This window comes from Balearica regulorum, chromosome 3, assembly GCF_011004875.1.
Source record: "Balearica regulorum gibbericeps isolate bBalReg1 chromosome 3, bBalReg1.pri, whole genome shotgun sequence".
Taxonomy (NCBI): domain Eukaryota; kingdom Metazoa; phylum Chordata; class Aves; order Gruiformes; family Gruidae; genus Balearica; species Balearica regulorum.
The window spans coordinates 21,372,105-21,387,557 of record NC_046186.1 but is presented as its reverse complement, the minus strand read 5'-3'; the positions used below and the strand labels follow the sequence as shown (position 1 = coordinate 21,387,557).

The window sequence follows — 15,453 nt, the reverse complement described above, 5'->3', positions numbered from 1 at the left end:
TAAGTGCCTATAAATCAGAGATGAATGATACTTCAGAACTGAACTTGATCACTCAGATTCTAGTACCTTTGAGAATTAGTTTTTTTAAAAGTAAAAAACAGTTTAGAAACATATTGTATGCTTATTCAGATACTGTGTTTTCACCTAAATTTATTTTTTCTACAATTCTTTAAAGCACAGAACTGTTACACTTCATAGACAACCAGTTGGTGGCTTGGGCTTAAGCATAAAGGTATGGATAACTTCTCGTTTCTTACTTTAATGTTCAGTGCAACTACTTCACTTCAGTCTTAATTGAGATCTCATGGTTAATACGCATCTTTTACAGGGTGGTGCTGAGCACAAAGTGCCTGTCGTCATATCAAAAATACTTAAAGACCAAGCAGGTAACATATATTTATGTTATTTATTTATATAGAGCTGTAGTATATGTGGGGGTTTTTGAAAAATTAATGTTCTTTAAATTGAGAATTAAAACATATGTATGGCTCATTCTTTCAACCTCACAGTATTTCTAAGTCTTTCTATAAATGTCCAAATGGTCCATGTGCCTTTGGTTGAATTTAAAATCTATAATATTTTCAAGTCCTTAGGACCTGAAATTTTAGTAAGTAATAGTTTCAGAAAACATATTTTTACTGAAGTAAGACAGTTGCATTGTAAACAAAATATTTAAAGTTACTTGTGAAAACAAAACTATGACATAGGAAGTCTATTGATGTACTTAACTTTAATAACCCAGAGGATAAAAAAATATAAACCAGACATATTTTTTTCCCCACACAGTAATTCACTGCTCTATGATATGGCTAACTGTACCCCGTTGCAAACAGAGAGTGATTTGTAATGTTTATTATGGTGATGATAACACAAGATCTAAATCGGTGTAATCTAATCCAGTTAAGTATTATATTGACATTTATGGAGCAAAAGGAACCTTTGGGGGACTGTGTCAGACCTCGGACTGATCTTGGCAAATTGGAGAACTGCTCTGGAAAACAAAAGGGCCATTCAGTAAGGAAAAGAAGAACATTTGTACGTGGATGGGCAGTGCTTTGCCAGGTGAACTAAGGGTCTTAGCTGATCAAAAACAAGGTCATATTTTCTCTTCTGCTGTTCTTTTCTTTGCTGAGGCATTCTTTTACATATTTGAAGATTTGTTGTGTTTCTGTGATAAGCTTCTATGTGTTTCCTCTCTTCTCTAGAATAAATCTACCCACTTCATGTAACCTTTCCTGCAAGAAAAGACAGAGCACTGCACTGTGACCCTTAGTGCGTGTCCTGCTCCTTAGAGGACTCAGAGTCACTGACATGATCTTTTGAACTCATCAGCCTCTCTTCCTGCTTTGCTGCAGTAGAGATGAAGCACATTGGCTTGGCACCATGTTCAGCTTCGTGCTTTACTAGATCACAGCCTGTGCTTGTTTTTCTCCTTTGCATTTTCTTCAATGGGTCCTTATTTTGCTTAAAATGTAATACCCAGACTTGGTAGCCCATTTTCAGCTGATACCTAGTGAATATTGAATGGATTGGCTATTCCAGTATCCTGTTGGAAAGACCGATTCACATTTCCTGTGTACAATACTTATATATATTTCAGTATGATAGTTCTTTTTATGATATGGTTTCTGCAGTGAGGAAGAGAAGGTGTTTTTATGTCAATTGTGTTATTGTATATGGAACTATAATAGGCTCCTTGAATACACAGTGTAATAAACCATGCTAAGAAAATAAATACATAAAAATAGTAATAAAATTAATATAAGCATTCAGGTCTAAGGCAAGTAATTCAGGAAATTAATTGCCAACAAGGAAAGCTATCTCCTGCCCTCTTAGGACGTAGTACTTTTAATCAAGTTACTGCTGAGTTTGTATATAAAATACTTATATGCAGAGTTTTGTGCATTGTAGGTAGTTTTTCATGAACTACATTTATTTGTAGAGTAAGAAATGCAACAACAATTTTATGACATCAGCTGTTTACTTCAGATCTGAAAATCTCTCCTCAGAAGATGCTTGTTTTAAGATCTTGTAATCTTTTGTTCAAGGAAGCTCCAAAATGAGCAGCAGTTATAACAAGAGGCAGTGCTGCATCACAGTAAGCCCATATGCAGTGTTCCTGGCTGAAACAGGTTGCCCAGAGAAGCTGTGGATGCCCCCTCCCTGGAAGTGTTCAAGGCCAGGCTGGATGGGGCTTTGGGCAACCTGGTCTAGTGGAGGGTGTCCCTGCCCATGGCGGGGAGGGGTGGAACTAGATGGTCTTTGAGGTCCCTTCCAACTCAGGCCATTCTATGATTCCATGAACCAGTGAATGACATGAAGACACTGACACACCTGGCACGAGGTGAAGACAGTAGTCTGTACAGGATCAGTTGGGCCACTGGTGGGAAGAAGAGAATCTCAGCCCTGCTTTCAGCGTGTGTGGGGTTGGGTCAGGTGAACTCCTGAGGTTCCTGCCAGCCTGAGTGATTCTGTGATTCATTTAGCGCTGCAGATGCTAAAGATCAGAGATACGTGGTATAAATGCTTTTTTTGGCACGTTGCTTCCTGCACTTTCTGTTCTGGTTACTGAATGTCTGTGCAACAGAAAACAGTGTGGAGTTTTTTGTTTATTTGTTTCCTCTGGCAAATGAATATTTCTAAAGAGCATCAGAAGATTTTTAGAAAAAATTTGGAAGTCCAGAACCTTCTTATACTGCAAATCTTTTGATATGATCTCAAGAATCTCAAAGTGTTGCTGTTATTCAGTACAGGAAAAAAGATAATAACAAATGCTATTCACAGCATTACTTTGATAGTATCATATTTAACTGATAATTAATAATAATGAAAAGAATATATCCACATTTAACTCACAGATGACCTTGAGGGAATATTTCTGTTTTAAGATTCAAGTGTTTTAATGTTAAAGGAAACAATCTGATAATATTATTTAAGGGAAAATTACAACAGTGTTCTAAAAATATCTGCATTCCTTCTCCCCATATATATATATATCTATCTCTGAATGCACACATATGCATACTTAAATATGTTTGTATTTATGAATATAAAAAATATTCGTGATGGATGTAATGAGAGGAAATGTTAAGCATGAGGGAGAGAGGAGATTCATACAGATTTACCACAAACTAAATTTTGGACTGAACATCTGTATGTTCATAATGTGAATAAATCACCACTGGACTTTCATTATACAAGGTACTAGTAACGGTAAAAATGATAGGCTAGCTTCACTGGTGGCTTTGAATTAAACAGTGAGATTAGTTGCTATTTCAAGCAAATATACTGATTTTTTTTTAAAAAAAAAGGAAGTTGTATCATGCAGTAACATTTGAAAATACATCAGTTACCTGATAAAAAAGGGATTTCTTATCAGGAAATTTACTGTGAGGGATTTTACTGTTTTGGGTTCTTGTGTAAAATATCTGAACTTATGTGAGTAAAATTCTCCTTACTGACTAAATTACTGATTTCCTAAAATGTCCGATAACTTGTGATACTTTTTGTGAAATTTAATGCCCATTATATGACGATACTGCAAAATCATATTTCTAACCTTGCTTTGTTTGGATAGAGTACTATTTTATAGTTCCAAAGCTAGAAGTGTAATAGAATAAAGCAGTTGCTTCTTTTTTATATCGGTACCACCTGTGTGCTATCCTAAATATTGTAGTTAGTCAGCTATCTTTGTACTCTCTAAATTTTTCAAATATAGATGGGGTTATTTTATTGGTTTTGACCTAAGCAGCAGCTGAAGGCATCTGCACTTCAGTTGTTGAGATAGGGTGAACACTTCAATTGTATTTGGTTTTGTTACTCAACACAAGCACTTCTGTAGCAACAGTGGTAATAAATACTATTCTTACAGTTTTGACTGGCTTAGAGACCTCTCGGTTGTGATCGCTGTGCTTATAACTTTCAAATTAAGTCATCTTAGATTACTGTACTCAGTAAGACTTTCCTGAACAAGTTCACTGAAACATACACAGAAACTCAAGAGCGTAGCTCTACACTTCTGAAAGACAAGATTAAGTGATCGCTCAGTGCTGGAAGCTAATGTCAATGTATTACAAATCACCGTAAAGAATGTCCTGAGTTTTTCCTGAGCATGTGCCCTCCTCAACAGTATTAGGTAAGAGCAAGTTTTGCTAATGCCAGTGACTCATCACCAAGTTTAGGCCTTTTACATATTTCTGTGGATTCTGTCTTTCATTCTAACAACAGTGAAATTTTTTTCATACCACCAAAGTTTTTGCTAAAGTTAGTTTCACTGAGACAAAAGTCCTGTGCCAGACAGAATGAGAAAAAATAAATGCAAACACATTTATAAATTTAAAAGTAAAGTGGTGTAATTAGCTACAGAGTAATTTTAATGCCACAGGTAATTATTTCACTTCCAAAGCAAGGATTTTTTTCTCCTGTCCTTATATCAAATCATCCAGTTGACTCAGCATATTAGCAACATTACTAATAATCTCCCAGATTATGAAAAGGTACTATTGATGTTGAAGCTTCACAGTAAGAGTTTCTAAAACTGATTCGTGCTTTCTCTAGGGTGGGGTTTTTTACATAATTTAATACAGTATTTCGGTTCCTGTATTTTCCTTTTTAAACTGGCTTAAGTTAGAGTACATTGCACTCTATTGTTGTACAATAGTTGTACAATCATTATACAATAGTTGGTGATGTGCTAATAGCTTCGAGAGGTGTATTATTTTTATATATGTCTTAGTATTAACAATTTATTTATGGTAAAGACTGCAGTAGGTTTACAGTCAAATAGTTGTAGAGTCCTGTTCTCAGAGATGTGTAACTGAATATCCTGAACTTTGAAAGGAATCAGATCAGTCAGGCTCACTTGTACAGCGAATCCATAAGAAATTTTGTCAGATCCATTAAATATACTTTAAAGAATCCTTAGATACAATATATGGGTAAAGTGTACGTGTGTTTACATCTTTCTGTTATTCCCATTTTTAATTTCTTAAGACTCTTTATGAACTTCTTGTGGAACATAAAGAGTAGAGACTGAAAAAATGAATGGACTTTGAAATCTAACCTCATCATACATGCAAGTGACTTTCTGCATATAGTATTGGAAATTTTAATTGCATAAACATCAAACAATCAAATTTCTGTTTTGTGTTGCAGAATTATCAAGTTAGCAATCACATTTTGTCACCTTAATGCAACTTTTCATTTTCGTGAGACCTGCTGCAGTAATCTGGCTACTGCTGGGAGCTCTGCTCGTATCTCATATAACATGTGGAGTCAGACAAGCAGCAATGATGAAACAAAACAGTGGGTTCAGCTCACTGAGGCATGATGAAAATAGTTAAATAAAATTAAATTAAACCCTTTGGAATAGGGATAGTTTGCATTTTACCAGTTTCAAAAAAGGTTGGTTAAATCCTTTAATTTGAAAGCATTTTTCCCACCTTCTGTGATAAAAGGTGACTTATAACTCCCATTCTGCTGTATTGAAAAATCTTCTATTTTATGTGTTTAGTCCATTTCTGACTGGGGATGCTGGATTGGAATGAACTCAGGACATTCAGCCACTGAAACATTCTTGGCTTAAAACTGTGTGCTCTGCAAACACAGACTCTGTCCAAATATCACATCCTGGCTGCCTGCATTCAGGACCATCTGTTTGGAGGACATGGTGTCAGTTTGATGAGGGCTTTTAACAGTTTCACTTACACTTAAGTGCCAAGCAAAGATGGTTTAGTATGGAAACATATGTGATACTTCCCCCATAAGTATTTTTTTCCATGTTGACTCCAGTCATCCATAAGGGTAGTACAACTAGGGTAACCAAGCCTAGTCTGAATAAATCAGTGGGCATGATGTGAGATTACAGTCTAGCTGCACAGTACAGTTATATTTGTAGCTGATATTCTTCATCCCTGCAGCAGAACTCACCTTGGCTTCATCAGCCTTGAAGATTCATTCCACTGGGCCAGCAGGGTCAAGATTAAAGATTAGTTAAGCCCAAATGAAGGTATTTGCATTCATAAGGAAGTCAGAATGGATCAAAAATTTGCATTGTGCCTTATGCTAATGAAGGTGAAGACTGAACACAAGGCCACCTTTGAAAATGAGAAAGTCCTTTCTTGAACATAAGACATATGAAACTTGATGGTATTTAATATTTGTACACTGTTTCCTAATATCACTTACAAATGTCTTCATATTTTTTTAGGATTATTCATATTTTCCATCATTAATTTTTAATTATCTATGCCAATGTTATTCTTCTTTATTACTGGAACGCTAACAATATCTGAAGATAGCATCTACTTACTGTTCTCGCTCTTGGACTTATGCTTCCAGCTCTAAATTTATTTTCAGAAGTCATAGAAGGACATTCGTATCATTTTGGATTTCTTTTTTTATTATTGCCTCCTCCAGACTAGGCAGGCCACAAAATGCAATACCTCTTAATAGAAAGGACATCTTAATGAACTGTTAAAGGTCAGTCTACAAGTAGAAGGAAGGTATTTTGATCGTCAACTCAGGGAGTATTTTTATTCAGCCTAAGAGTTAAGAACATACTTAAGGTCCAATGATACAATTAGCAGTCATTGTATATTAGTGAAAAGCATATAGGTAATTGAATTTTTGAGGTTCTAGAACAGTTTATACTATTGAGATTTGGTTTGAGGGTTAAATGCGGAAGCAAGAGACTTAAATTAATGATCTATATCTAAAGAATTATTTGGGTAGAAGGATGCAGAGACTTAATTTTTAAGTGTGTATTTAAGTGAACAGGCATATACTTTAAAATCAGGTATGGTAAATGTTTTTAAGATGGTAATGTTTTCATTGTTACAATGAAATGCATATTTTTATGCATTAAAATAATTCATAAATAATTCCTGGACAGAAGAAAATTTGAGATGAAATATTTTGAAGTTGCACTTAGAATTTTATTTTTTGTTGTAGAATTTGTGTTAGTTTTTTAATAGAATTTAAGAGCTTGATGAATCCAGAACTTACAACGAAAACCAGAGCATTCCCATTTTGGGTCAATTTGAATATTTTTTTTTCATTCTTTTGATTTGGTTAAAAAACAGAATCAATTACTTGGGTGTCCAGCTCTAGATTTAAGCAGTTGCTCATGTACTTTCCCAAAATGAGGCTTTATATATGTATACATATATATATATGTCTAAAAATGTGTGCATTAGGTTCCTGATACTGAATAATGTTTTTCTGTTAAGTGCATAAAGAAATTGTATTCAAAGAGTATATTAATGATCAGGTTCTTCTCCATGTATGTGAAGAACATCAACTTTCAGTGAAAGATAATTAGTTTTACTTAACATCTATGTTAAAATATAAAATGTTTCTGTAAATTGTATTTCAGTTCTGTAGGGTTTTATGATGACTATTCTCTTTGGAAGGTGCATTTTACAGTTTATGACACAAAAAGGTAGATATAAGATCTGAAAAACATAATTTGTAATTTCAGGGGACCTATAATATTATGGCTGTCATTCTTGTACTCTGAACTAAATAGAGAAAGGTATGAAAAGTACATTATATTGTTTTAGTTGTCATTGGTTCCAGGTAGCAGTTGAGTGAATAAACTGTGGCCTTAGGATGCCACTGGCATGCCCAGTTTCTGTTCTTTCTCCTGTTCACCTACCCAATTGACAATGTGTTTCCCTTATGAGCTATAGATATCTAATGAAATAGCACTTAAAGTTAGTATTTGAATTCATTACCACTACAGTCCAGGTTGAAGAAAAAGGTTGATGATAATTATTCTATGAATAGAAATTAGACAACTATGTAGTATGTTTTCATTTAAATAATCTGTTCAGGAGAGAACCACTTGAAGTCCCTCTGAAGATGGATGGTGTTTTGGACTTTGGATTTGGAGCTTGCTTCTACCACAGTGCTTTGGTACAGGAACTGGAGAAGCAAGCAGCTACACAGAAAACATCTTTTAATGTAACAAAGATCCCCATTGCATTACAAGATACTAATTAAAATCAGAATAAAACTCATTCAGATTATTTTGGGGCTGAAGCAGTCAAGAATCATGCAGAATATTTGATGGAAAGACCAAAAGTAATGACCCTTTTGCTTGGAGATAATGTCACATGGAATAATGTGATAAATTTAATAACATCCTTTGGCAATTTCAGAAAAGTTCTATTTTTGATCTTTTCGCTGTTCTTACCTTTCCCTTACTGGTTTCTGAGCTAAAGACTTTTAGGTTATTTTAGGAACTACAAATCTTCTTTTCTTGTAACTCATTTAAAGCATGTATTATTTCTGCTACCTTTGGCATCCCCTTTTAGTCTCCAAGTTTATTTTACAGTTATCACCTCTACAGCATTTAAAACTTGGCATTCTATAATAGAATGTAATGGAAACTTAGTTACATATTTTGTAAGAAAAGATTGAAGATACCAGATTATAATTTATTTCCTTATATAATGTTACCTAATCCTAACTTGTCTAATTTTGTATTATGTTATTCAGCTCAGAAAGACTTTGACATGTGATATTAATCATATGTCTATTAGAGCTAACCTTACCCCTTAGAATCTTGCAGTTGTGCGATCAGATTAATCTTCCTTTACATTGTACTACATTCCTTTGTCAATGTATTCACCTATTGATTAATTAATTTTAAAATGCACATGACTGTTTTTACCTGAAAAATATTGTAATAATTCTGAAAATAGTACCGAGTTTAGATTGATTATATACATAGAGTACCTAGAGCTTCTAACACTCCTAATGGTATTCCTAGAAATACCACGTTTTTTTCCAATTTTAAATAGCTTTTCACTGACTCTTAACAGAGTGTTAGCAATGCTTTGCTAGTCAAAGTTTTTTTAAACAAAATATAACTTATTCATACTTATAACTATTGCTTTTGCTCCTTAATTATTGCTACTTATTTCTGAATTCTGTCCATGTAAGATGCATGAGTATTTTTACTTTTCTTTTCAAACTCAAGGGACTTATTAGCTGTGGATAGGCAAGTATCCCAAGTAAGAAATGACAGTAGTAATATAGCACTTTCAAATTTTCTGAAGATACATTAAAAAAAAAAAAATCTGCTTTGCACATCTTAGTTGTCATGACTTTACTTATAAAGGCAAAGTTTTAAAGTATTTACACTAGTAATGTTCCAATTTTGTTTCCTTACTTTGAGAATTGATGTTTTTCTATTAAGGCAAGATCATATGAAGAACTGATTTACTGAATATATGTAAAACTGGGCATATTTTTCTCTTGTAAGAATTTATCATAACTGTTCCCGTGGAGTCTCTCTGCTGCAACATCTACAAGCTCATCTGAGCTACAGTAGGCCTCTTTCCTTAATTAAAGAACTAACCTGTTGTGTCTAAGTTTTCTTCACTGAGTTCATACTGCAGTGTTACTTGTTGGGAAACACCTGCAAGAATCATATTGCCAATTGGTTTGGCTTAAGGATCTTGCATCGAGACATACAAATACCTGGATTTCTTCAGGAAACTTAGTCCATCTGAATTTTTCTCTTGTTTCCTAAAGCAGGTCTAAAGGCTATTTAATCACAGTGTAGCTGGTACTTCGTACAGATCATGTGATAAACTGACAATGCAGCTTGCGTCACAAACCTGTTTGCAGTCAGAAAACTATCCAAAATCCTTTTAATAATTTTTGCTTTAGTTGCTGCTAAGAGTTAGATGGGTAGATATAAAACTGAACTTTAAAACTTTTTTCCATACTGTCTTTCAAAGCCCATTTAATGAAAAGTAGTGTCACACCTAGGAATTCCAGATGTTAGTCTTCTCAGTTTTGGTATACATGCAGCAATTGTCCTCACCAGGTCAGTAAAAAAATGGCAAATTTTGACTGTAACATAGGCTTTCTGAATTATTAGGCAATCATAACAGAATAATATTTTAAAATTGGCCTCAGAAAACAGGTATAATATCATCTGCCTTCTAAAAGTCATAGCAAGGAATAAAAGGGTTTGGTTTTTAAGGTTAAGGTTCCATAATGCCCATCAGTATCCTTTTGGGATCGCTAATTGCCCTTTATACATCTTCCTCATTTTACTTTTTGGCATATATAAAATATAAAGCAATATTAGTTTGTTATAAAGCTAAGTTTATCTCATTAATAGTTTGCAATTAAAACTATTAGAAATGTGTTGATACAGTAGATTTTCTTTCAAGTTGTATTCAGTGCACAAAGATCCAGAAACCAAGATGGGTTACATAGAGTATGAAGGATAATTCTGAGAAAAGTCAACATCTGAGAATAAAACTAAATCCTGTTTTCATTCAGAATATCTTTATTTACAGCAAATACTGCCTTAATAGGTTAATGTTATTTCAAATTTGTGTTATTTTGAACAAATATGCTAAAATAAAAGCATATTGTACAAATATATTCCTGTATGCACCTTTGCAAATCACAGAATTGTAGACGTTCGGAGGGACCTTTGGGGGTCATCAGGCCCAACCCCCCTGCTCAAGCACGGTTACCCACAGCCAGTTGCCCAGGACTGTGTTCAGATGCCTTTTGAATATCTCTAAGGATGGACGCTCCACAACCTCTATGCGCAACCTGTGCCAGTGCTTGGTCACCCTCAAAGTAAAAAAAGTGGTTTCTTGTGTTCAAATGGCATTTCATGTGTTTCAGCTAGTGCCTGTTGCTTCTTGTCCTGTCACTGAACACCACTAAGAAGAGTCTAGTTCCCTCTTCTTCATCCCCTACTGTCAGGTCTTTATACACATTGATAAGGTCTTCCTGACCCTTCCCTCCTCCAGGCTTAACAGTCCCAACTCCCTCAGCCTGTCCTTACAGGAAAGGTGTTTCAGTCCCTTTCTGTGACTCTTCACTGGACTTGCTCCAGTAACACTATGTCTTTCTTGTACTGGGAAGCCTAGAACTGGACACAACACTCCAGGTGTGTCTCACCAGTGCTGAGTAGAATCATAGAATTAACAAATCATTTAGGTTGGAAAAGACCTTGAAGATCATCAAGTCTAACCATTAACCTAGCACTGCCAAGTCCACCACTAAACCATGTCCCTAAGCACCACCTCTACACATCTTTTCAATTCTTCCAGGGATGGTGACTCAACCATTTCCCTGGGCAACCTGTTCCAATGCTTGACAACCCTTTCAGTGAAGAAATGTTTCCTAATACCCAATCTAAACCTTTCCTGGCACAACTTGAGGCCGTTTCCTCTTGTCCTATCACTTGTTGCTTGGGAGAAGAGACCAACATCCACCTGGCTACAGCCTCCTTTCAGGTAGTTGTAGACAGCGATAAGGTCTCCCCTCAGCCTCCTTTTCTCCAGGCTAAACAAGTCCAGTTCCCTCAGTTGCCCCTCACAAGACTTGTGCTCCAGACCCTTCACCAGCTTCATTGTCCTTCTCTGGACACGCTCCAGTACCTCAATGTCTTTCTTGTAGTGAGGGGCCCAAAACTGAACACAGCACTCGAGGTGCGGCCTCACCAGTGCCGAGCACAGGGGGATGATCACTTCCCTAGTCCTGCTGGCCACACTATTTCAGATACAGTAGAGGGGAAGGATCACCTCCCTCCACCTGCTGACAGTACTCCTCGTTATGTAGACCAAGATGCTGTTTATGACAGCACATTGTTGACTCGTGTCCAGCAAGTTGTTCACCAGGATCCCAAGATCGTTCTCAACGTCCTTTTGATAAAAACAGCAATACTCATGTATACTCAAAATACGAAGGAATCTACCATACACTTTCTAAATTGGTCTTTTCCCAGAACATGTGAAGTTTTTTTGAATTAAATGACTTTCTCAAAGCAAAAGCCATTTCCTTTCCAGTAAATAATATCAATTTATTTAATAGTAGTTTCTAAGAAATTATGAAAAACACAAGTGGTATTTTCAGTGAAATAAAGCCAGAAATTAATGTCACAAGCTAGCATGGAATTTGGCTAAAATATTGAGACAAACATTTCTATCATTGTAAAAAGTGATAAATCATCTCAAATTCCTCATAACTTATTCCAGTTGCATCTCAAATAGCATAGTGTCTTCTGGAAGTATGCTTTTGTTTACACTCGTGGTAAGGAATTAGTTTTACAATGAATTTATGTCTTGAGCAAAACTTACTCAGAAAACATCACTTTTTGCAGCAGGAGTTATTCTGTGGGTTTCTTATCCAAGTATTCAGCCAACCTCATCCTATCTAATTATTTGGAATCTGATGCAACTACGTATCATAATATGCTAAAAGGTTTAGTGCCCAGATTGACTTTATAGTAGTGTAAGATCAGAACTTAGAGTGTTTAGATACAGTTTTTTCCCCTTTTTCTTGGCAATATTATGTCAGGTAATGTCTCTTGATTTTACAGATTCATATGTTTGTCCTCTAGTTGCCTCTGCATTTAGCTTGTGTCTGGTAGCTTCCTAGTACTGAAGTGATCTTGAGGCAGTAAATAAGTAAGAGCTATAAAACTATTTTTAATTATGTGACAGTAGGGAAGAGGAGGGAAGTAGAAAGTAAAATTAGGCACTCTCTAATTACAATACAAAGTCCAGATTGTTGCTTTCAGCTTTCCTGTCACCACAGAGCGGCAAGAAATCACATTTATTTAATTGTGTTAATTTCTTAAAATTATTCAAATTTTTTTTTTTTTTGTATTCTCCCCCAGATTTTCCTGTCCTAATAATTGCACATTTTTTATATGGAACAAAATAATAATTTTCCCTTTTGAACACTAGAGTGCCTATTTCTTGCTATAAATCATGGTTTCACAGATTTCCCCATATTAGTACTTCTATGAGCAGCAGCAAAAGTAGTTGTCTTTTGACCAATGTACCCTTTCGGTCTCTGCACACACCAGCCTTGCAGCTAGGATCCCTGCCCCATGACTTTACCACCCATTCCAGTGTTGGAAGAAAAACAGCCTTACGTTGTCTATAGTACCCTACCAGGTGCAATGGCTAGAACAGAAAAACACTCTGTGTGTTAGTACTTCTTTTATGGAACAAAATGAGAAGAAGTTTACAGTTGCTAGCATGTACATTGTCCTAGACAATTCTTGGTGTCAGTTGTGTGCACAGTTGCGTGTGCCAAACTGTGAGGAAAACTACATCTGAGAGTGCTCAGATGCTTGGATGAAAGCTAGAGTCTTTCCTGGTGACACTTGTGGTACCTGCGCCCTCTTACAGCTCATGTTATTCTTCGTATAGTCCAAGCTGCAGAGAAAACAGTTCTGACTTCCCAGAGCAAACCAGTTTTATCTTGTGTTAAGTTTGCAGCTACCACGCTAAATGCTATGCAGCTTTACAGAGGGCCGGCTAGAATATTGTTGTGCAAGACGACCTCAGCTTTTCACCAGTCCCATAACCTATTCACAGAGTAGCATTTTCATTCACTGCTCTGTGAGTCAGCAGGAGATTCCTTCTGCCATTAAGGCATTCACGATCAGGATATTGAGGAGGTTCAATGGCAATTTCTGTAGCACTGCTGAATATCCTATGCCTTCATTCATATAAGGCCCATTATTATCTCTCCAAACCTGTGCTCCCTGCTACGTCCAGTCTTTGCCTACTGCTGCGTCCAGTACCTGTCTCACCTCTCAACCTGTGCACCTTTCACAATGAGTCAATTCTTACAATGTGTTGAGCTTCAGTGCTTCAGGCTTGTGCATGCTTAGATCTAGAAGTGACTTCTTGACTGGTAGATACATTACTTTTAGGAACATTAAATGATCTCTTTCTGCTTGCTCTATAGGCACCAAGAAAAGTGAAGAGAAAAGGCCCAGTTCCCCATGTGCCACTTAATTCATCATGGGGAACCTGGCACATTAGAATAATGGCATGGGTATTTTATGAGACATACTGTATTATTGAGTGACTTAGGGCATTTCTTTACATCACAAACTAGACACATATAAAGAGGAAGAAAAACTGAGGAAACCTCATGGTCAAGAATAGAAATTTGGAACATTTTTTTTTTTAATTTAAAGAAATTAAATTTAACCAAGTCATGTAAAAGTATGTTCGGTTTTAAAAACTTCCCTAACAAGGTTTTCAATGTCTGAGATAATATACTTTGTGTTTTTAAACATAGATTAAAAATGTCAAACTGCTTGTCTTCAAAAATTGCAGTATATGTATCTTTACATTCATGACTATAGTTATGTCCAGTTCATGGGAAAGAAGGGAAAAATATATCTGGATAATTTTAAGAATTCTCTTGCATCCTATATACTAATATCTCCACTTTTCTTTTTATTTCATCTAGTTTTTTAAGTATTCATTTAGATTTTCTTTCTGCAGTGAAATACTTATGCATATATTTAAAGTTAAGGTTATCAATTGAGAGGTCCATGAAGTCAATGCAGCTCATTGCGTGCTTTAAGCAGCATATTTTTGTGCATCACTAATAATGTCAGAGGACATAGTACCTGGTATGTTTCTTGTGTGATTCAGGAATTCAACAAAAATTGAGTGAAAATATGTATTGTGGTCAATTTTTAAAAATATAAAGACCTCAGATTATTTACAGACTCAAATCTACATAGAGCTGTGCGTCAATTAACATGTAGTAAGTCAGAATTTCCCAAGAGCCTGTTCAATAAATTTACCATTCCACAATTTTGCAAATATTGGAAAATTTAAGAGAGCCCTTCTTCAGCCCTTATGGATAGGAAAAGGAAACAAGGCATAGCTAGAAAGAATTACTTGTTCTTTTCCCTTCTCACTGAGTGTAAAATAATTTTGCATAGTTCATGAGTTTGAATTGGTTTTTAATGACTAGAATTGTGGGTCATTTGCTTTCGGGAAAGTTTTTCAAGTCTAATGTTGTCAAAAATAAGATTTTTGTTATGGTTATTTTTGTATCATTTCTTCAAAATAAGCCTCTTTGGGTTTCCCTGATGCTTTTCTCCTACTTCAGTATCATTTGTGAATTTAATCAATATGTGCAGCATTTAGTCAATATTAAACCTTTTTAAAGATAATTAAGATGCAGAGTAAAGGTGATGTAGCACTAGTTGTGCAGTACACACTTCATTATCTTTTTCTGCCCAGTACATTTCTACTTATCACTACTTTATGCTTATTTTCTTTGCAGTCTTTTTTTGGCCATGTTCAATTCACTGCTACTAAAAATAGTCTTTCAAATAAAACTTGAAGAGGCGTACTGGATTCTAAATAAGTTATGTTCTCTGAATAAGGTTATATGCTCCTTGGTATCCCAACACTCTTTTTCAACTGTTTTGTTTTTAGTACAGATTCATTTTACACATAGTGACTGGTAATTGCAGAGCAGCCTTTCATAGACACCTTTGTATATGAGGATGTTACCAGGGGAGAAAAAGTCCCACATAGCCTGGAACATTTTACTTAAAGTTAACATTTTTGTCATGTAGACAATATATGACTTAATGAAAACGTCAGTAGATGTCTTGTCTTCAGATATAAACTATGCCTT

General features: G+C 35.4%; 1 protein-coding gene across 1 annotated transcript in view; it reads left to right on the top strand.

Annotated features, from left to right (window-relative positions):
- Nucleotides 1-15,453, top strand: part of SNTG2 (syntrophin gamma 2) — a 285,035-nt gene that overhangs the window by 137,503 nt on the left and 132,079 nt on the right. The window contains exons 3-4 of the mRNA XM_075747252.1: nt 176-232; nt 329-386. Of these exons, the coding sequence (XP_075603367.1) occupies nt 176-232; nt 329-386 (115 nt within the window). The remainder of the gene's footprint in view (nt 1-175; nt 233-328; nt 387-15,453) is intronic.